This window comes from Phacochoerus africanus, chromosome 11, assembly GCF_016906955.1.
Source record: "Phacochoerus africanus isolate WHEZ1 chromosome 11, ROS_Pafr_v1, whole genome shotgun sequence".
NCBI classification, from domain to species: domain Eukaryota; kingdom Metazoa; phylum Chordata; class Mammalia; order Artiodactyla; family Suidae; genus Phacochoerus; species Phacochoerus africanus.
In genome coordinates, this window is record NC_062554.1 from 55,637,948 (window position 1) to 55,662,019 (window position 24,072).

A 24,072-nucleotide genomic window follows, 5' to 3' on the forward strand; every position below is an offset into this window, starting at 1 on the left:
AAGATGTGATTGAGAGATCTGAGCATCTGTGACTCTAAGTTTAAAGGTAAACAAGTTCTAAAAACTTGGTTCAACTATGCACTACACCATCTGTGTAAATGTTTCAAACTCTGTGTCATACTTGCCAGGCTATGTATCTGCCAATAATGTGACACTAGAGAACACTAAACAAGGTCATATGGTAAACACTTCCAACCTCAAATGCCAAAATATCAGAACTTCTTATGATCTTGAGTTAGTAATAGTTTCAAGGAGTCCTAGTGGTCACATCTTTAAAAGGTCACATTATTATATGTACTACGTCGCTTTCATGTTGCCTGCATCGTCTATACATCACTGGGACTCAAAAAGCTCAAAGAAATTTCAGAGCTGAGAAATAAGCTGTAGCCTCTTAAAAGTTCTTACCAGAAAATAACACTTAGCTGCAGACACCTCAAAATTTTTTCATAAAACTTAAGTCTTTTACTTCCGACTTCAGGTACACCTGGGCTCAAGACTGCACTCTACCATATACTGGCAATGCGGTCTATGTGGCTTTCTGAGCTATAATTTCCTCATCTGGAAAATGGGAAATAATAATACCTACTTTATAGAATTAATATGCATATAACTGATATACTGTATATAACATATCGGCTTAGCACATTGAATATAACTCCTAAATAAATTTTTCTTTCTTAAAAGAATTAAAACATTTATGTTTTTCCTCTTCGCCTCATATTCCCTCTTCATATTTACAGAAGAGTTCTAATGATCCCTAAGGACTATTCTATTCTAAGGACTACAAGGATCTCTACATATTCTCATCTAAGAACTATTTCACGTTGTGATGTGATAGATATTAATTTTACTCTAGAAACTAGAAATCAGAAAATGAGAGACCTGCAGTTCCCGTCATGGCGCAGCGGAAACAAACTTGACTAGGAACCATGAGGTTGCCGGTTCGATCCCTGGCCCCTCTCAGTGGGTTAAGGATCAGGCGCTGCAGCGAGCTGTGGTGTCGGTCGCAGCCACGGCTCAGATCTGGCATTGCTGTGGCTGTGGGCGTAGGCCTGCAGCAACAGCTCTGATTAGACCCCTAGCCTGGGAACCTCCATAGGCTATGGGTGCGGCCCTCAAAAGACAAAAGACAAAGAAAAAAAAAGAAAAAGAAAATGAGAGACCTGTGAGCCAGTGGTAGACAGGCTAGAACTACTGCCACGAAGGGAGGCTGGGTAACTTCCCACAGCACTATAATGTAAGAAATGTATCCCATACTCCAACCAAGTCCAGAAATAAATGTTATTTAAAAAGCTTCTGGACAAACGCAGTGTCTATCTATGAATACTTCCTCCTGGAGCAGATGGCTGGAAACACCAAAAATCTACATTCTAGGTAACTGCGACTTTACCCTCTGAGCCTGGTGTCTCAAATGACACAGTGCTATTCTTTTCAGAAAGAATTTAAACCTAGCTTAGAAGCTGCTCAGAGAAAAACAACAGCATACAATCTTCTGTCCTCATTTTGTGTGTGTGTGTGTGTGTGAGAAACGTGCATAGAAATTCATTAGAATGTAATCAATAATGACAGTTTGGTTTAATGTGTATTAGCACAGATGTCAAAGAAACACATAAGACTTTTCTGTATACTTTTTAACTCTTCAGTTGATTTTACAAAAACAACTCTCAGATACAGCACTGAATCTACCACTGGTTCCACCAAGGTTACAGTTGCAACTCCCACTATCCAACCCGCAACTTTCCCATCCACACACATTTTTTTCTGCAAGGCATTTCAGCTGCAACGCATGGTGAATATTGTGCAAGCACTCTGCTGCCACGTTTCCTCATGTCTTTCTGCTGAATAGGTGAGAAACACTACATGAGTTGTGGCTTTACCCTGATCTCTTTGTTGCGCTTATAAATAAAATAAGATCAAATCTCAAAGACCTAGTTGAATTGCGAGACCCATGATGACATTCAGATATGAAATAATATTGTAAACAGGATAAATGCCCTATGGTGTCATGGTTTCCTAAAACATTGCTTATACTAGCTCAGTTTCTCAGGAGGAAAACATGGTCACACAGTCTTAAAGAAAAGAAAAGCTCAATATTATACAGACTGCTTTTTAAATTGAACTGTCAAAAGAAAATCCCAGTCAGCTTCCTGGTGTCTCACAAGTAAAGTGAGGATCACAGCAGCAAATCTATCACAACGACAATGTTGAGGTTGTTTCTTTCTTTGACAAATACACCAAAATAACTTCCACAGTATCAATGCCCGGTCAAACAGTTTTATTCCAAACATAATAAATACTTTATTCCTACTAATCATTCATGACATACTGACTACATTAATAACTACAAAATACATGGAACATCAGCACACCTTGGAAGAGAGGTAGATTACTCAAATAAGAAAGGCTAGATAAAATTATGGAGAGAATGAGAAAGTTGACACAAAAAAAGAATTTCATATGCTAGCTAATAAAATAGTTCATCTTCATACTATAAACGCTTTAACCACCAATTAACAAATTTAGCGTGGGTTATCAAGAGCTCCTAATATTCAGTCTCTTCTGGCATTTAACCTAGACTTTAAAAATAAACAAAACTTGCGGATAAAGAAATCCTCTCACTTAAGAAAGGAAAGACTCTTCTTGAACATTAAGCATAAAGACAAGTTCTGATGAAAACAATGGTATGTTCTCCTACACAAAAACTCACAGATAAAAGTTTTAAAAGATGTTTGGTTGCCAATGTGAGTGGTAGTGATAATATGAAGTACAAACGTCTTCAGGAGATTTTCTAATACCCCTGAAAGAATTAGTTTGCTCAATGAACCTATCTACAGAACAGAAACACTCACAGACATGGTGAACAGATTTGTGGTTGCCAAGAGGCAGAAGGGAGTGGAAGGGACTGGAAGTTTGGGGTTAGTACGTGCAAGCCATTCCATTTAGAATGGATGGGCAATGAGGTCTTAACTCTATAGTACAGTAAACTGTGTCTAATCTCTTGAGATAGAACATGATGGGGGATGATATGAGAAAAGGAATGTATGTATGTCTGTGTGTATATATGTATATCTACATAAATACAGATACATAGATACATGACTAAGTCACTTTGGTGTATAGCAGAAATCGATAGAACATTGTAAATCAACCATACTTTAATAAAAACTTAAAAACGATCACAAAAAATTAATTTGCTAACCCTGTTTGAAAAAGAAAAGGCAGAACAAACCTTCTAAAATTTGTAACAACACAACAGAATTAATACACAATGGGGCAGGTTTCCACAAGCGGGGTGAGACCTTGTTCTTCACCCATATGCACTGAGTATGTGGAGAGCTGCTTCAAGAGGAGGCTTTCTCAACCACTTCAATCGTCCACTTGCAACTAGAGATTCTCAACCAAGAAAGATTGGCCAGAGGGTGAAAGGGAGTGAGACGATGTCAGAGACAAGAATAAGATCAAAGTCATGAAGTAATTAATCTGTACTTAATAGAAATGTTTCATAGACATGAATAAAGCAACAAAAGCAGCCAACACACACACACACACACACACACATACACACACACACACACTCAACTCAAACATATTCCAAGAAAAAGAAGACAAAAAATCCATTAGATCCAAACTCAGATCAAATCTACTAGGTACAAATCAGATACAGGAAGGGGCAGTAGTTCATTCGGAGTCTCTACCTGAAATTCCTGAAATGTTACTGCAAAACCTGTCTAACACCTTCTCTTCCGGGTGTTCTAACAAGTCATTTAAAATGCATTTAACAAGCTCAGGACAAGTTGTGGAGTGAAGAGCGCTATACACATCTAGAAACCTGTCCTCTCTAGCTCCAAGCCTTTGCCCAGAGAAAAGAAGTCTTAGAGGAAAAGGAATTAAAACATAAAAGATGGGAAGGAGAGGAGGGGGTGGTGCAGGTGAAGGAGGGGGACAGAGGGACAGAGAGAGGGAGAACTAACTGCAATGCCACAATTACCTGAAAGGTCCTTCTCTTTCTCCCTCTTCACTGTCAGTCTCCTGGCTTACGACTTCCGAATCCAACCAAAAGACACTGTCATCTCCTGAAGTGCCACTCTCACTTTCGGTCTCCATCTTATATTAAAAAAACGTAAACCTCAAGGCATGAACCGAGAACACAGTGCTCAGGCTGTTCAGCTCTATGGATGTACACTCAGTTGTGTGGCCAACACACCAGTGATACGTGATCACGCTGGGCCACGGTCTATTACGCACTAGGTTAATTACAGCTGAGGCAGACAGGAAATCCCACACAGCACACTCGCTGCGTCAGACTGCTACACCTGTGACACCAGAGCCCTCCCCTGCCCCGGGCTCTGTGACCTACATGATCAAACACAGGATCCGAATGAAGGGGTTTTTCACTCATGACGTGTTTAATAACTATTTTTCTCAAAGTCTCCACTTAATGAGTTAAACAGTTCTCAAGAAGTGGACTTTTCTTACCTACATCCTTTTTCTCTCTCAGACTTAAGAAAGATAGACAGAAAACTAGAAAAAGTAACAATACTCTATGTAAACGTCTGCTGGGCCATAGATCTCCTCTTTCTCTGGAAGAGTTGAATGCAAAGTTTTATCATCTCAATAGACCATAGAAATCAATGACGTGAATGGAATAAACATCTATGAGTGAATGACTGAAAAGTTTAGATCCCAAGCATAGGGAGTATAAATTTAAAAATACCAAAAAACAAACGTCCGGGACCAGAGAGTTTTATAGGCAAATTCTGTCGAACACTTAGAGAAGTGTCATTATCTATCCTTATGAAACGCTTCCAAAAAACTGCAAAAGAACACTCCCGAGCTCATTCTATGAAGCCATCATCACCCTGATACCAAATCAGACAAAGATACCACAAAAAAAGAGTATTACAGGCCAATATCACTAATGAACACAGACACAAAAATCTTCAACAAAATATTAACAAACCAGAGTTCCCATCATGGTGCAGCAGAAACAAATCTGACTAGGAACCATGAGGTTGCAGGTTCAATCCCTGGCCTCACTCGGTGGGTTAAGGATCCAGCATTGCTGTGAGCTATGGTGTAGGTGGTAGACGTAGTGTGAATCTGGTGTTGCTGTGGCTGTGGTGTGGCTAGCAGCTGTAGCTCCCATTAGACCCCTAGCCTGGGAACCTCCATATGTCGCAGGTGTGGCCCTAAAAAAGACAAAGAGACAAAAAGAAATAAAAAACAAAAAAATAAAAAATATTAGCAAACCAAATCCAACATTGTTACATTAAAAGCATCATACACCATGATCCAGTGGGATTTATCCTAGAGATGGCAAGGATTCTTCTTTTCTTAACATGATTTTTATTTTTGTTTACTATAGTTGATTTATAGTGTTCTGTCAATTTCTACTATACAGCAAAGTGAATATATATATTCTTTTTCTCACATTATCTATCCTTCACCATGTTCCATTACAAGCGTCTGGATATACTTCCCTGTGCTATACAGCAGGATCTCATTGCTTATCCGCTCCAAATGCAATAGTTGGCATCTATTAGTCCCAAACTCCCAATCTATCCCATTCCATCCCCCTCCCCATCCCCCTCAGCAACCACAAGTCTGTTCTCCAAGTCTGTGAGTTTCTTTTCTATAGAAAGGTTCATTTGTGCCGTATGTTAGATTCCAGATATAAGTGATATCATATGGTATTTGTCTTTCTCCTTCTGACTTACTTCACTTAGTATGAGTCTCTAGTTCCATCCGTACTGCTGCAAATGGCATTAGTTTGTTCTTTTTTATGGCTGAGTAGTATTCCATTGTGTATATATAACACACCTTCTAATCCATTCATCTGTCAATGGACATTTAGGTTGTTTCCACGTCTTGGCTATTGTAAATAGTGCTGCAATGAATATATGGGTGTATGTATCTTTTTTAATGAAACTTTTGTCTGGATATACGCCCAAGAGTGGGATCACTACTGGGTCATCTGGTAGTTCTATATTTAGTTTTCCGAGGTACCTCCATACTGTTTTCCACAGTGGTTGTACCACAAGGATTCTTCAATATCCACAAATCAATCAATATTATACACCACATCAACACACTTAAGAATAAAAACCATATGATGATCTTAATAGATGCAGAAAAAGCTTTTGACAAAATTCAACATCCATTTTTAATAAAAACTCTCCAGAAAGTGGCCATAGAGGGAACCAACCTCAAAATAATAAAGGCCATATATGACAAACTCACAGTTAACATCATTCTCATTGGTGAAAAGCTGAAATCTTTCCCACTAAGATTAGGAAGAAGACAAAAATGTCCACTCTCACCATGTTTATTCAACATAATTTTGGAAGTCCTAGCCATAGTAATCAGAGAAGAAAAGAAATAGAAGGAATCCAAATAAGAAAAGAAGTAAAACTGTCACTGTTTGCAGGTGACATGATACTATACATAGAAAATCCTAAAGATACTACCAGAAAACTACTAGAGCTGAATGCATTTGGAAAAGTTATAGGATACAGAATTAATACACAGAAATCTTTTACTTTCCTATACACTAACAATGAAAGATCAGAAAGAGAAATTAAGTAAATAATCCCATTTACCATGGCATCAAAGAGAATAAAATACTTAGGAATAAACCTATCTAGAGAGGCACAAGATCTGTACTCTGAAACCTATAAGCCACTGATGAAGGAAATCAAAGATGACACAAACAGATGGAAAGATATCTTCCTTGACTGGAAGAATCAACACTATCAAAAAGACTATACTACCCAAAGCAATCTATAGATTCAGTGCAATCCCTATCAAACTACCACTGGCATTTTTCACAGAACTACAACAAAAATGTTTTTTTAATTTGTATAGAAACACAAAAGACTTGGAATTGTCAAAGCAATTTTGAGAAAGAAAAATGGAGCTGGAGGAATCAGGCTCCCCACTTTAAGATTTTACTACAAAGACACAGTCACCAAACAGTATGGTATGGCACAAAAACAGATATATAGATCAGTGGAACAGCACAAAAAGCTAGAAATAAACCCATACACTTATGGTCAATTAATCTGTGACAAAAGAGACAAGAGCATACAATGGAGGAAAGACAGCCTCTTCAATAAGTGGTGCTGGGAAACTGCACAGCTACATGTAAAAGAATGAAACTGGAACACTATAACACTATACACAAAAATAAACACAAAGTGGATTAAAGATCTAAACATAAGCCAGATTCTACAGCAGTTTCTGTAGTGGCTCAGTGGAAATGAATCTGACTGGTATTCATAAGGATGAAACTTTGATCCCTGGACTAGCTCAGTGGGTTGAGGATCCTGCATTGCTGTGAGCTGTGGTGTAGGTCAAAGATGCGGTTCAGATCTCTGAGTTGCTGTGGCTGTGGCGTAGGCCAGCGGCTATAGCTCTGATTTGACCCCTAGCCTGGGAACCTCCATATGCCACAGGTGTGACCCCAAAAAGACAAAAAAAAAGGCCAGATATTACAAAACTCTTAGAGGAAAACATTGGCAGAACACTCTGACATAAATTGCAGCAGTATCTTTTTTGACCCACTTTCTTAGAATAATGAAAATAAAACAAAAATAAACAAATGGGACCTAATTAAGTTTAAAAGCTTTTGCACAATAAAAGAAACCATTAAACGAAAAGACAAGCCATAGCATGGGAGAAAATCTCTGCAAATGAAACAACCAACAAGGGATCGATATCCAAAATATACAAACATCTCATACAGCTTTAAACCAAAAACAAACAAACAAACAAACCCAATTTAAAAAATGGTCAAAAGATCTAAACAGACATTTATCCAAAGAAAACAGAGAGATGGCCAAAAAACACATGAAAAGATGCTCAACATCACTAATTATGAGAGAAATGCAAATCAAAACTACCGTGAGGTATCACCTTACACCAGTCAGAATGGCCATCATCAGAAAGTCTACAAACAAAAAATGCTGCAGAGGATGTGGAGAAAAGGGAGTCCTCCTACACTGTTAGTGGGAATGTAACCTGGTGCAACGACTATGGAGAACAATATGGAGGTTCCTTAAAAAACTAAATATAGAACTACCATATGATCCAGCAATCCCCCTCCTGAGCATATGTGTGGAGAAAACCATAATTTGAAAAGATACATGCACCCCAATATTCGCAACAGTACAACTTACAATGGACAAGACATGGAAGCATCCTAAATGTCCATCAACAGAGGACTAGATAAAGAAGATGTGGTACATATATACAATGGAATATTACTCAGCCATAAAAAAGAATGAAATAATGCCATCTGCAGCAACATGGATGGATGCAGAAACCATTATACCTAAGTGGAGTAAGTCAAACAGAGAAAGACAAGTATTATATGAGAACACTTATATGTAGAACCTAATAAAAATGATACAAAAGAAGTTACAAAAGAGAAACAGACTCAAAGCCAAACTTATGATTACTGAGGGGAAACACTGGGGGTGGGGATAAATAGGGAGGTTGGGAATGACATAAACATACTACTATACATAGGATGCATGGGTAACAAGGACCTACCATATAACACAGGGTAATCTACTCAATACTGTGTAATAATCTACAGGGGAAAAGAATTTGAAAAGGGATGGATGTAAAGTGTATATGATTCACTGTGCTGTACACCTCAAACTAACACAACTTTGTAAGTCAACTATATGCCAATAAAATTTATTTTAAAAAAATACTGTCAAAAAACACCAAAAATAAAGGCAATGTGCATAAATAAGGCAACAATATTATAGAACTAATATAAATTTAACATGGAGAATGCCAGCAAGAAAAATACAAAGGAGAAAAGCACAAACAAGTATTTGGCCTAAATAACTAAGGAAACTTAAATGGAGATTCTTTATATAGTAGAATCCAAGAATAATGAGATAAACCTATCAGGAGTTAATACAAATTTAATCTCATATGTATTTCTCATCCCAACCTGTGAAAAAACAAAATTCATGATATTTGCAGCACATTAAAGAAATCCAATGCCCAGCTATAAAGACTGCACCAAATTCATAAACCACATCATTTCATTGATTCCCTTTTCAAAAGTTCATAAAATCCAATGCAGAAATACTTTGTTTCAACACTCAAGAGCTCCAGAGTGCTCTTGCTCAAGGGGGGAAAACAAACAAAAAAATGGTAGCAACATTAACATATTCTAGCAAATGAAACTGCTAGAACAACGCTGCATCTGCCTTGAAAGGGGCACACAGAACAAGTAAGTTGCACTAACTTCAGCGTGGCACTGGCTGACTCAAGAAATAAAACAAAACACTTGTTTTAGACATAAGCTAGAGGTCTCAGGAAAGCCTCAGCAACCACCTCACTGTTCGGAGGGACGAGTCATTTTGCTTTCAATGTATAGATAAAATGAATCAAAACTTTATAACTGTTAACAAATAAAGGTAAAGTCTAAATTAAGGTATAATTCTTCTAGCAACAAGTTAAAGGCCACTAAAATACAACATCTACATGTAGTAGTTAAATGAATATACTGGTAAAAAATAATAAAAACTTGACAGAATTGATCATCTTTTTAAATGAACGCTGGAGAGTAAAACAGTATTTCTATCTGAGGAAACCTCTAGGACTAAAGGAGGAAGTGGATCACAGTTAATTCACATAAAAGTATAGGATTAATTACGGATGAAGGATTAATTATGCCACAAAATCTGGAAAAAGGTCTTGGGGAGATAATGAAAGTCACACATTCTTTAACATAATGGTGAATTAAAGGAAATATTTCCCGAGCTAGAATTCTTATTGAATATGCCATAGTCTGTGAGATACAGAAGAAAGCTATATCACTTTTACAAAGTGGACTCTAGAAAAGTGTGGTCTGGGCAAAAACTAAACTGTCTGTACAATACTTCCAGTTACCACGATAACTGGACCTCCTCCTAATGTTAACAATACGGAAGAAAGAAAGATACCAAATGTAAAGTTAATGAATAATAATCAGGGGAGAAAGAAAATGATCTCCATCTCTGTGGAATGTCTGAGGAGGTCTGGGAGGACTAGCAAAAGATCACTAGAGGGAAAAAATTAGGGCTATGCCAAAAAAAAAGAAGGTTGTACTAAGCCAGCATACTTGAAAACCTTCAGGGTATTGCATAAACTTTAATTAGTGTTTCTCCCACCAAAATGAAATGCCAATATTACTGAATGTTTGCAATACCGTATTGGCAAAAATGCCAATATACTGAATGTTTGCAATCTACTGTTTTACCTACTGGTATCTTTACCTGAATAGATCATTCCACTAAACGTTGATATAAGTAATTTTAGTAGCCTGCTACTTATCTTGTTTTGCCATCACCCAGAGAGTGGGAGTCAACAGTAACTTGTAAGTTAAAATTTCGGAGAACATTCAACTACTTATAAAATTATAAGCTTTTTCTCAAATCAAAATCATCCTATCCTCAAGAAATAGATGCTAAACCCATATTTCTTTTTTTTTACTCAAAGAATTTTATTACATTCATAGTTGTACAACGATCATCACAACCAATTTTTTTTTTTTTTTGCTTTTTTAGGGCCGCACCCATGGCATATGGAGGTTGCCAGGCTAGGGGTCTCAACGGAGTTAGAGCTGCCGGCCTACACCACAGCCACAGCAACGCCAGATCCTTATCCCACTGAGTGAGGCCAGGAATCAAACCTGCAACCTCATGGTTCCTAGCAGGATTCATTTCTACTGCGCCATGACAGGAACTCCTAAACCCATACTTCTAAACATTAATCTGAGGTACATTATTCTGATTCAAAATTAAGTATACTTTTTAATACCAGATATCAAAAATTCTTATCCTGATATCAATAATTCTTCAATTTTATTTTCATAGAAAGGAGAGTTAGGTTCCTACCTACTCATTTAAATTTATTTCAAGGGAGTTCCCACTGTGCCTCAGAGTAAATACATCCGACTAGAATCCATGAGGATGCAGGTTCAATCCCTGGCCTCGCTCAGTGGGTTGGGGATCCAGTGTTGCTATGAGCTATGATGCAGGTTGCAGATGTGGCTTGGATCTCATGTTGCTGTGGTTGTGGCGTAGCGGTTGGCAGCTATAGCTCCAATTTGACTCCTGGCCTAGGAACTTCCACATACCATGGGTGCAGCCCTATAAAAGGAAAAAAAAAAAAATTCGTGATGGCATTTTTCCCATTTCCCTCTGTTAGAGAAATTTGTTCTGGAAAATTTTATCAACTGCAAATATTAAAATAAAGTGAATCTTTTGAAGAGTAAACTATAATACAGAAATAAAATGAAGTTAACACAGGTATCCCTTTAAAAGATACATAGATTTATATTTAAATTCAAATGATATATTAAGAATTGATTATCTAACCATTCCTTCTGATTTTGCTAGAACAAGACATTAACATTATAATCTCTAGTGCTTTTCATCTGATGTTTTCAAAAGATATAATAAATGCAAAGTACATTTTATGATGTCTCAAGCAGTACTTGCAAAATAATAAAGCAGTTTTTTAAGTATCAACTCAGAATCCCCATGTTATATCACTATTCCCTTGTGGTAAGATAAGTATGTTTAGAAGCAGAACTATACTTGGTGCTTACTGATTCATTAAGCTACTGTTTCACTATTTATAAGTAGCATTCAAATTAAATATACCAAGTAACAGAAAACAACAATACTACTTTTAAGCATCCATGGTTTCCATATAAGAAATAAAGTTGGATTTTTTTTTAATTTAATGAAGTTCAGACAATTCAATTCCTTCTGTGCCAACTTTATGATCTGTATAAACTTTGGCAATTTACTTAAAACCTCTAAAGTTCAATTTCCTCATATGAACAGAATAACCATGCCCAATCATATTGCAATCAAAGTGATTAGATGAAACAGTACACATGAAACAGAACACAACACCTGTAAATAGAAGATGCTTAAAAAAAAGAGGAAGGTAAAACTAAAAGAAAGATGTTTCATGAACCTAGGTTTTGGATACACTAAAAAATGTTAAACTTTAGAAGAGGAATCAAAATTCTCATAAGGACTCTTTCATAAATTACTAAAATATAATTATGTCATCTGAAGAAATATCACAACTATCCAGTCAGTGTACAAAGTTTTTCAATTGTCACAAACTTTTTTTGGCGGGGGGGGGGGAACACCCACAGCATATGGACATTCCTGGACTAGGGATCGAACCCGCACTACAGCTGTAACCAGTCGTAGCAGTGACAATGCTAGATCCTTAACCGACTGAGCTATGAGGGAACTCCAGTTTTGTTTTTTGGGTTTGTTTTTTTGTTTTTTGTTTTTTTTTGGCCACGTCTGCAGTGTGTGGACGTTCCTTGGCCAAGGACTGAACTTATGCCACAGTGACCTGAGCCAATGCAGTGACAATGTCAGTCACTGCACCACAGCAGGAACTTCCACAAACCTTTTTTTTAACAGTTGATTTTTTTGAATCAGCAAGTCCACACATGATATTTTAATTAATAAGCTTTTAGTTAATAATTTAGTTAATAATCTTCAGATTTAAGGGTTTCCTCTCCATTTTTTTTCATATATTTGTGGAAGAAATCAGGTCCCATATAACCTCTAGCACTCCAGATCTTGGCTTGTTATATCTACCTCAATAGCGTTGTTCCTCTCTTTCCTTTACAGACATTAATTCCTAAAAGCTACATTGAATGCTTTAGCTTCAGGTCTTCTGCCTCATCCCAAGCTTCTAAAATACGTATTAATCTAATGAACAGCAAAAATGGTAAAAATGATAGGAAGTACAAAGACAAAATAACCAAAGGGCCCTAAGTAATATATTCCTGTATGACTTAACCAGGTATAGCGGGGCAGCTAATCAAGGTACAGCACATTAACAAGTTACAGGCATTCACTTCTAACTTAAAAGGGCTCTTGCGTCCTCTACCATCACCTATGACATTTCCACGTCCTACACAATCGGCTAAGAACAATGGCAATGGCTGCACACATCTGAATAATCTATGACTCGTGCTAAGACTCTACCCATTATGTCTGCCACTAATGAGTTCCTAGTTAGTGTGAACTATGCAATGGAATATCCTTAAAAATAGAGAAAAGAAAAATTATAATCACTCCTATTTGAGAAGGAAGAAGAAACAACTAATACCCTGGAATAAATTATCGATCATGTGAGAACAGATGAAATGCAACACTCTCCCATCCTAGTATACCAAACCTAGTTCACAACTCTTAAACATGTGATATTAAATGATTAGTAGAAATCAGGAGGGAAAAGATACATCTATAACAGGATGTATATCTGAGAAAACATGGATTTATGATATAACAGAGGGATAAACATTAATAAACCATCATGAGCCTGGAAATCCAACATGCCAGTACCATACCAAATAACATAGATTTGCCAAGGAGAACTAGACAATCTCTTCCCCACTTCCTGCCCCTCCCCAAGAAAACAATGTTAACTATTTGCTCAGAGAAATCAGAATCCCCAACTCAGTGAAAGATCCTACAAATATCAACTCTTTCCATATACTAAGGAGTTCTTAAGGGAACAAATGGAAAAGATGATTCGCCATGCACTGGGTTTTCCACCAGCGTCAAACGACCAGCCAGTGATTATCATCCATTCTGTCATTTTCAAATATAAAGTACATACCAGTACAATACAAATATCACTTTGACCACTGCAATGGTTTACTATTTTCAAATCGCTCTGACCTATTTCAAAGCGAGTAACCAGGGACTAAAAGAAATTAAACCAAGTGAAGGGTGGGAATTTTACATCTCAAACAGATTTTTAGGGAACTAAACTTTTAAGAAAATAAAAGCACCGAGAACTGAATTCACTGCTCAACCCTAACCCTAACTACATAGTCTAACATTAAAGAGCTTCATAATAAAAACAGGTGCAACACATTCCAGAAACGAACAAACGAGAAAGTATGTCACTTACAGCATTGTTTTCCAAGGTAGAAACTGAGGCTATTTTTGCAAGGGTGGCTTTAAAACAGAGATGCTCAATCCTTTTTCTGCCCCAAAACAGTGCAAGGATATGCACACACTCATTAGGAACAGTGACTCATAACCTATTTAGAGATTTTCTTTGATGAACAACCATCTGAAAAGCAAATTATCTTTGAGAGTGTCAAGTCTGTTGAGCATTGAAACCTTAAAGTGAAAATTATTTTAATTAGAACTTAATTTAATTGAAACGGGCAGCACAAAAAAGTTAGTTTTCGAGAGGGATGGGGAGGGAGGAAGAGCCAGATGCAATGACGTCTCTGATCAGCTAAAGAGCAACAAGAGGGCAAAAAGGAGGAATACAAACAGTCAACTTTGTCTAGCTCCTCAAAAATTCATGAATGAACTAACGAGACTATCTGGGGATAACAGCGAGGGTACTAAAGCTCTTCCTCAGAACATCCTGGAAATGACATCAAAGTGACAGAATGTTCAACTGCATGAACACAGGTCGTGAATCAACATGGGGGTAATTCGTACGCTGTTATTGATATTTTTCTGAGGCTAGCTTCTCTGAAATTAAGAACATTTGCCAAACTGAGTATCTGGTGCAAATGTCTTATGACATGATAGTAAAGAAGGACGGGGCGAGTGACTACGTACGACTGAAAAGAATGGGGCCAGAGAAATATTTGTGTCAGAGAACAAAGAGAACTGGAAGCCACTGTTAGCACTGACAGAAATTTCAGAGATTCCAATACTTTCCAAGTTAGAAGAAATCTGGAAGACCATCTATTCATTTTGTTTGTTTCTTTGTTTTGTCTTTTTAGGGCTGCACCCGCAGCATACAGAAGTTCCCAGGCTAGGGGTCAAATCGGAGCTGTAGCTGCTGGTCTACACCACAGCCACAGCAACTCGGGATCAAGCCACGTCTGCAGACTACACCACAGCTCATGGCAACACCGGATCGTTAACCCACTGAGCGAGGCCAGGGATCGAACCTGCATCCTCATGGATGCTGGTCGGGTTCGTTAACCGCTGAGCCACGATGGGAACTCCCCATCTATTCTTAAGTCAGCTAGTAAACTCAACTCCAGAAATGCATGTTTCCTTTTTCTACCTCACAACATAGGATAAATTTTCACATAGTATCTCATATTCATTCTGGTGGGATAGTATGATCAAAACACTGTCTAAATTCCACATGAGCAAAGTGGAGGCTTGCCCAAAGACACACAATTTAGAAGTGGTATTAACTCTTAGGTTATCTGTGAAAGAATAGCTAAAACGTCTCCTCCACGAAGAAATCTTCAAATTATTTCCCAATCTAAAGTACTCTCCTTTCAGCTTTCCTATAATACTTTCAAAATACTTCTAAAAATACAAGAGAGGGGGAGTTTCCATCGTGGCTCAGTGGTTAATGAATCTGACTGGGAACCATGAAGCTGAGGGTTCGATCCCTGGCCTTGTTCATTGGGTTAAGGATCCGGCGTTGTCGTGAGCTGTGGTGTAGGTCGCAGACACGGCTCAGAACTGACGTTGTTGTGGCTCTGGCGTAGGCCAGCGGCTACAGCTCTTGGACCCCTAGCCTGGGAACCTTCATATGCTATGGATGTGGCCCTAGAAAAGACAAAAAGACCAAAAAAAAACAAAACAAACAAACAAACAAACAAAAAAAAACAAGAGAAATAGACCTAAAGAGGTACAGCAATTTTCTCAAGGGCACAAGGATGGAGGGAGCCTAAGATTATACACTTAACCACTAAGCCATGCCCCCCAAATGCTCATTCAGGATGATTTCTTTTGCTACCACACATTAGGTAAGGAGAATTAGTTCATATGCAGGTGCTCATAAGTAGGGGAATATATCCATATAACTCCCATTATGAGTAACAATCTTATGTTTTCAGCCAGATAAGTCCAGTTTAACACAAAGTTCACTACACAGGGGAATGTGATGGCAAAATGCAGGGGTTAGCGGGCTGTACCTGATGCCCACTCATGCCACTCTGTTGCTGTTTCAATTTGGTCCCATCCTATGTTTGGGGCTTTCTGTGCTGTGTGTCCTCCTTGGGTATATTCTGTAATTCATCAGTCTCAAGCCTTCATACCACTCTTTTCTATCAGGCAACCATCACCCTTTTTAAAAGGTAAGACCCTAAATTTACTGTAATATTTCTTTATTAATTCACAACTTGACATATCTTTTAAACTGTGCTATTACTAGGATCGTTGTTGTTTTATTAGTGCTCTGGATACAAAGCTGTATGGATTCTGAGTGATCTGTGCAGCTCTGGTTTTACCAGATCTTTATTTTTAGCGCATGGTGTGCAGACTTCCAAGATTTTTCAAAAATACATATACCACATTATAGCAAAAATGACTTACAGAAAGTGTTTTAAAACCATTTTCAAAAATACATATACCACATTATAGCAAAAATGACTTACAGAAAGTGTTTTAAAACCAGTATCATTAGAGTCTTACTACAAAATGAAACTGTTACCATCAAAAATACTAGATATCTAACAGAACAGAACAGCTCCTCATTCCTTACTCAGTGCCTTCTATGGAAACCAAAATCCAGGTGTTCCTCAGAAGGTATGAAAGAGAACTACACACATGTATGACTGGGCATCAGAACTACATGAGTGGCTTTAAAAACAAACAAACAAACAAAAAACAGGTTCCCCCCTGCCCTAGGCAGACCTACTGGATTTCCAGGGACCAGATTCTAGAATCTGTATTTGAAGTTCTTTAGCTGATTCTGTTTATCCCATAATCCACCTGTATAATGATCAGATATTTAGATGAGAAAGCAACAAGCACAAAAACTTAAGTCCCCAAAAATGATTTGCTTTTACTTTCTGAAAAGATTAGTAATTCAAGGGAAAGAAACAGCACTCCTAAATGAAGAGTATTAAAGGTGCATAAAGAGCCACTTTTTAATCCTATAACTCGGAATTTGTCAATTTAAACACGGAAGGGCTGTTCAGGAGATGCATGTGGTTAATAAGAGGCTTGAAAGAGTAAAACAGTAACATAACTATCAACTACATCCTCTACTTGCCTGATATCAAGTTAAGTCCCTCACTGGGGGAAATGAAAGGAAAAGTATGGTGTTTGTAATACATGCACAGGTAGGAAGTTATAACTTCTTAGCCAGGAGCTCTGACAACCTATAAGAAGGAAAGTCACCATCTTCTTTGGACTTAGGAGTTATTGGCTCTATTGGGACAAATTATTTTCATTAAAACTGTACCAATACTACTATACTAACCACTATTAACCATACTGCTTAATTTACCTCCACATAATTTACACTTATTTCTTCATTAATATTTCTTATTTAGAGTGTATTGGATTTCCTGTTGTGGCTCGGTGGTAATGAACCCGACTAGTATCCATCAGGATGTGGGTTCAACTCCTGGCTCTGCTCAGTGGGTTAAGGATCAGGCATTGCCGTGAGCCAACATGTAGGTAGCAGACATGGCTTAGATCTGGCGTTGCTATGGCTGTGCACTGGCCAGCAGCTGCGGCTCCAATTCGACCCCTAGCCTGGGAACTTCCATATGCCACAAGTATGACCCTAAAATGTAAAAGAAAATTAAAAAATTAAAAAAATTTTTTAAAATACTTCTATGAATCTACCACAGATGATGGAATATTACAGCTACTCCAGTACACAAGGTAGTTCAACTGTCAAAATTCTAGATAGCAAACAGCAAGGTATGCTTATATAAAATGCTCTGGAAAACTTCACAGCATGTTATGTATGTAAATAATTTTACTTGAATATTGTGATCCCAGACACTTACAAAAAAGCAACAAAGTTTAAGTTTGAGAGTTAAAAAATTGCTTATTCTACATATAAACAAACCTTATCTGTGCTACCAAACATGACTGATTTGGATCTCAAATTGTACTTTTATCTGGCTTGATATGCCACAGCTCAGGACAACGCCAGATCCTTAACCCACTGAGCAAGGGCAAGAATCAAACCTGTGTCCTCACGGATGCTAGCCGGGTTTGTTAACCACTGAGCCACAACCGGAACTCCCAAAGCTAAATTTTAACCTTCCATTTGTCAGAACTACTTGCCAAAGGCAAATGACACAATATAATAACGTACTGAAATTTCCCAAAATTGGCAACTGACAATGGTAATGGCAAAAAGCCAGGAAAAGCATCTGAGACTCACAGCACCCTATAACCCTCATTAAGCAATGTATTGCAGAATATGTCGAAAACAGAGTGCCCTAGGAGTTCCTGCTATGGTGCAGTGGGTTAACGACCCGGAGTTGCCACAACTGTGGTACAGGTTGCAGATGCAGCTCAAATTCAGTGCCTGGCACAAGAATTCCCATATGCTGTGGGTGCAGCCAAAAAAGGGAAAGGGAAAAAAAATAAGTTGTGCCCTAATTTCAGAGGCAGTAAGTGAGTTCTGCATTATGGAAATATAAATATTAGACCACAACTTCTGAAAATGTGACAGGTTCCATTATAGTGAATTAAATTTTTATACTGCAGATAACATTTAAATAGTACAATTATTTTCATAACTCTACATATGCCATTTTAAAAAGATTTATGTTACAGTTCCCTTTGGGGCTCGAAAGGTTAAGGATCTGGCGTGGCTCTGATTAGAGCTGTGGTGCAGACTCAGTCCCTGGCCTGGGAACTTCCACATGCTGCAAGCATGGCCAAAATGAGTGGGGGGTAAAAAAAGATTTATCTCAAATAGACAAAGAATTTTATAACAGCCAAAATGACTAATCTGACATGAAGATGCTACAGGAATAATAAATGAGGTATTAAATGTGGAAAGGGAAAGAGACTCTGGTTTTGCAGGAGGAAGGTAGGTATGTTTTAAATAATTTTTTTAAAATTATAAAAATCTTGAATGGAAGAAAACTTAACTCATTTTTCCTATCATGTCCATGCTTGTGGCTCAAGAAGCAACTTTTAAAAGAGAACTGCAGTAGTACTCCCCCCAAAAAGACATAACCCCAGTCTAACCATGAGGAAAAAGACAGACAAACTCAAACTGAGGGACATTCTACAAAATAACCTCCCAGTACTAATCAAAACCATTGTGGTCATCAAAACCATGCAAAACAAAGCCTGAGAACGGTCACAACCAAAAAGAGCCCCAGGAGAAATGATGACTAAAGGCAGTTTGGTACCTTGGAAGAGGAAAAATAACATCAGGTAGAACCTTAGATAATAATTATGTGTCAATACTGGTTCATTACACGCGACAAATGTGCCATCCTAATGTAAGGTGCTGACAAAAGGAGAAACTGGATATGGGGTAAATGGGAACTCTAGACTATCTGCAACTTTTTTAGTAAACATAAACTCTCCTTAAAATTTTTTCTTAAGAATACTATTATAAGGGATAGAAAATGGAATTCAAACTGGATTAAACATAAAAGAACTGCACCACATCATATGACTAAAAATACCCAAGGGCTGCTCTCACCTTAGGTACAGAGACATTCAGAGGGTTCAAGTGGCTCTGCTCTGCTCTCCAGATGTTACCTATAGCTTTAGGTTTCACGTATAGACAGTTCTTGGCTACCATTTGCTTTGAAAAGGTAAAATGTGTTCCAAAGTGACTGATACATTAGGAAACAATTTATAGGTAGTATTAATTTTGCATTTGCTTTGCACATAATTTCATCTGCCAGAAGCACAAGGTAGGCATCCACCAACTTTTTCTGTAAAGGATCAGATAATAAACATTTTAGGTTTTGTGAACCATATGGTTTTGGTCACAACTACCCAAGTCTGCCTCTGTAGAAGGAATGGAACTACAGACAACAGTGGATGTTTTCCAATAAAACTTTATTTATTGAAAAAAGCAAGGCCTTAGTTGGTCAACCAGGCATGAAGTAACAGAATGCAGAAAACTGCACCCATCTGAACCAAGCCACCTGAGACACAAACTGCACCCATCCACAATTGCTGTTACCACTTCCATTTGATTTCTGACCAGCATGCTCCCACCACTTCACGCACACATTCCATGCCTAACTACAGGGGGGCCAAGGTCCCACACCATCTTCTCTTACAGTAGCCACTACAGATTCCGTTTTATTGGGTCATCTTAGAGTTCCTACCTACTTCTAAACAAACCACTTTGTCCAAAGAGTTTCTAATCTGCTGACTGGTCTGGGCTTGAGTGTGGACTTCACCCTTGCAAAAGAAGATAGATTCCGTGCTTGGTGCCTAAGGAACCAAGACTGGAGTAAGAAAATATTCCCCGGACTTCCCTTGTGACTCACAACGTAACTATTCAGCATTGCTTCTACAGTGGCTGTGGCTCCATCCCTGGCTTGGGAACTTCCATATGCCGCAGGTGTAGCCACATGTTAATAAAAGAAAAAAAAGAAGACAGACAAGAGAGAAAGGAAGGAAGGAAGGAAGGAAGGAAGGAAGAGGGAAGAGAAGAGAAAGAAAGAAAGAAAAGAAAGAAAGAAAGAAAGAAAGAAGAGAGAGAGAGAAAGAAAGAAAGAATCCTCAAACAAAAATCAAGGGCTATTGCAAAAAGAGAGGGAGAGGAACAGATGGACAGAGAAGGAGGGGGAGAAAGGGAGAGGAAAAAAGGTATCTGCTACAACCTCTATGTACAATAGCTACAGAGTGGTATAGTTTCATGTGTGATTAATTTACTCAAACTCAACATTACCTATACAGCACTGGGTTTGATTCCAAGTAATTTTTTCTTCTTTTTAGAGCTGCATGTGCGGCATATCGAAGTTCCCTGAACAGGGGTCAGATCAGAGCTGCAGCTGCCTACACCATAGCCACAGCCATGCCATATCTGATCTGCATCTTCGATCTATGCCACATGGCAACACTGGATTCTTAAATCACTGAGCAAGGCAAGGGATCAAACCTGTATCCTCATAGATACTAGTCGGGTTCTTAACCCCACTGAGCCACAATGGGAACTCCAAGACATTTGTTTTTAACATAACAGAGCTTCTTAAAAAAAATCTAACGCAGCATATTTCACCTGGTACTCAGCTACAAAAATAGCAAATCTGCTTCACTGCTGGGGAAATAAAAAACTATAATGAATTTTGTGAAGACAATATGTATTTAGTCTGTTCTTTATAGTAAGTATAAAGGGTTTTCAAGGATACTATTAACTAGGCATTCACTTCACCTTCCCCACTGACTTCAGAACTAACCCATGGATCAAGTGCAGTTCACAGAACTAAAGTAAGCAAAGTTTTCAAATATATTCTCCAAACTTACAAGGACAACAGAAACTTGCTGAAGTCCAATCAAATAATAGTTCCTCTCATAAGCACTATATACTGATTTCTAAAATCAATATGAAATGCTTTTCAAAAATTAGTTATCCCTCTATCTTTGAGGGATCGGCTCCAGCACACCACCCCTCAATGGATACTAAAATCCGAGGAGGCTCAAGTCCCTTATATAAAATGGAGTAATATTTGCATATAACATATATGCCTTGTTTACTTTAAATCTCTAGATTACTTATAATACCTAATACAATGTAAGTGAAACAGCTGTAAATACAATGTAAATGCTTTGTAAATAATTGCAGCAAATCCAAGTTTTACTTTCCGGAATTTTTTTTTCTTTTTTTTTTTTTTTTTTTTTTTTAAGGGCTGCACTCATGGCATACGGAAGTTCCCAGGCTAGGGGTTGAATCAGAGCTGGAGCTGCTGGCCTAAGCCACAGCCACAGCAATGTCAGATCCGAGCCACATCTGTGGCCTACACCACAGCTCATGGCAACACCGGATCATTAACCCACTGAGCGAGGACAGGGATCGAACCCACATTCTCATGGATACTAGTGGGATTCTTAACCTGCTGCGCCACAACAGGAACTCCTGGAATTTTTTCTCTTGAGTATCTCCAATCTGCAGATGATCGAATCCTCAGATGTGGAGCCCACAGATACAGAGGGATTGCAACCTCCCTTTATCAACTCCACTCAAATCCTATCTAAAAATTCCTTCCCTGAACTCACCAATTTTTTCACATTGCTATAACGATGCCTCTACTCTCCTTTGAACGACCTTTCACTCATTTGCTTGGTAAACAATGACTCATCCTTCAAGACTCAACTTAAGCAATACTTTCCTCTTGAAGTCCTTCTTGCCACTGATTATCATTGTTTTATCCTGGCTAATGATAATGTTTCTAGTGTTTGCTCAGTGATCATAATGCTGGCTTTTGGAAACATACACACAGACACAGACTTTATCACGTTAAAACAAATAGTCATCTATTCTTTTTACTCTTTAACAAATGTTTTACAAAACCTATAGATGTAATGAAATCAGACTTTTGATTTATTTATACAGCAGTTTACAAAAGTTTTGCAAAAACTATCTTTGCATTCCTGGGGATAATCACATCTGCATGCCGTATGATTCCTTAATGAGCTTCGAGTCTGATAATATTTATTTATTTATTTATTTTTGTCTTTTTGCCTTTTCTAGGGCTGCTCCCGCGGCATATGGAGGTTCCCAGGCTAGGGGTCAAATCGGAGCTGTAGCTGCTGGCCTACACCACAGCCACAGCAGCTCGGGATCTGAGCCGAGTCTTCGACCTACACCACAGCTCACGGCAATGCTGGATCCCTAACCCACTGAGCAAGGCCAGAGATCAAACCCGCAACCTCATGGTTCCCAGTCGGATTTGTTAACCACTGAGCCACGACGGGAACTCCTCTGCTAATATTTATAGGATTTTTACACTGATATTCATTTGTGAGACTGAGTAAGCTTTCCAACATACAATCTTTACCAAGTTTCATTAGCATCTTTTAAACTTTTTGAAATTGTTCCTTCTTTTTCTATTCTCTCTACCAGTTTAAGTGGCATTGGTATTGTCCATTTCATAAAAGTATGGTGGATCTCCCTTTCAATATCATCCAAGTCTGGTAGATTAGGGTATGAAAGAGGAGGGCTTCTCTTTAACAAATTTTTCTATTTCTTCTATAACTGCTCTGTCTCCATGCTCTCTTCTAGGGTCAGGTTGGTTGTTACAATTTTCCTAGAAAAACCATTGAATACATTAAATTTCTCATTCTATTTTCTCAAAGTTGAGAAAATCTAATGATCCTTTAAAATTTTAGGAGTCTATGTTTGTTTCCAAATGAAACTTAACAGATTACTTATTTGTTTTCTAAACAAAACAGGATTATCAATTTCTCTAATTAGAACTATCACCTTGCTAAAAAATGTTACATAACTCCTCAGTGCCTTAGTGTAGCAATAATAGTTCCTATTTCATAAGGTTATTATGAGAACTAAATGAGTTATTACAGGCAAGTTGCTTACAACACACCCTAGCACTCAATGCATTCTATATGTATTAATGTCTGCTTTCATCTTTGAATCCTGTTTCCAATTGCTGCTGTAACAAATCACCCCAAACTTAGTGGCTTTACACAACTCAGGTGTATTAGAGTTTTGGAGGTCAGAAGTCTAAAATCAGTCTCACTGGGCTCCAGTCAAAGCGTCAGCAGGGCTGGTAAGAGAGGAGAATCATTTATTGCCCTTTATAGCTTCTAGAGGCTATTTGTATTCCTTGGCTCCATGGGCCCTTTCACACATTATTCCAACCTTTTGCTCCCAGCATCACCTCTATTACTAACAATGGTTCTCGTGCTTCTCTTTCTTAAGGACCCCATGATTACCTTGGGCCCATGCAAATATCCAAGATAATTTCTCCATGCTAAAATTCTTAATTTAATCCCATTTGCAAAGTCCCTTTTGCCACTGTGTGGTCATCTGATATGGGTCCCAAAGATTTGTCTGTGTCCCAATCCCTAGAAAAAGGATTTTTGCACATATGATTAAGAATCTATGAAAAAAATAAAAATCATTATATAAAGTTGAAAAAAAATTAAAATTAAAAAAATAATAATAATCTTGAGATTAAATAACCCTGGATTATCTAGGTGGTCCCTAAATGCCATCACAAGTATCCTTACAAGAGAGGCAATGGGAGATTAGACATACAGAAGAGGAAAAAGTGATATGAAAATTAAAAGTCAGAGATTGGAGAGAAGTAGCCACAAACAAAGGAATACGAGC

The 24,072-nt window shown here is 37.9% G+C and overlaps 1 protein-coding gene across 1 annotated transcript in view; it reads right to left on the bottom strand.

Moving 5' to 3' along the window:
• The window catches only part of ARHGAP32 (Rho GTPase activating protein 32), a 184,314-nt gene extending 179,826 nt beyond the window's left edge, over positions 1-4,488 (bottom strand). The window contains 1 exon segment of the mRNA XM_047754460.1: positions 3,989-4,488. Coding sequence (XP_047610416.1) covers positions 3,989-4,104 — 116 coding nt within the window. The 5' untranslated portion in view covers positions 4,105-4,488.
• Positions 4,489-24,072: the final 19,584 nt, after the last annotated feature.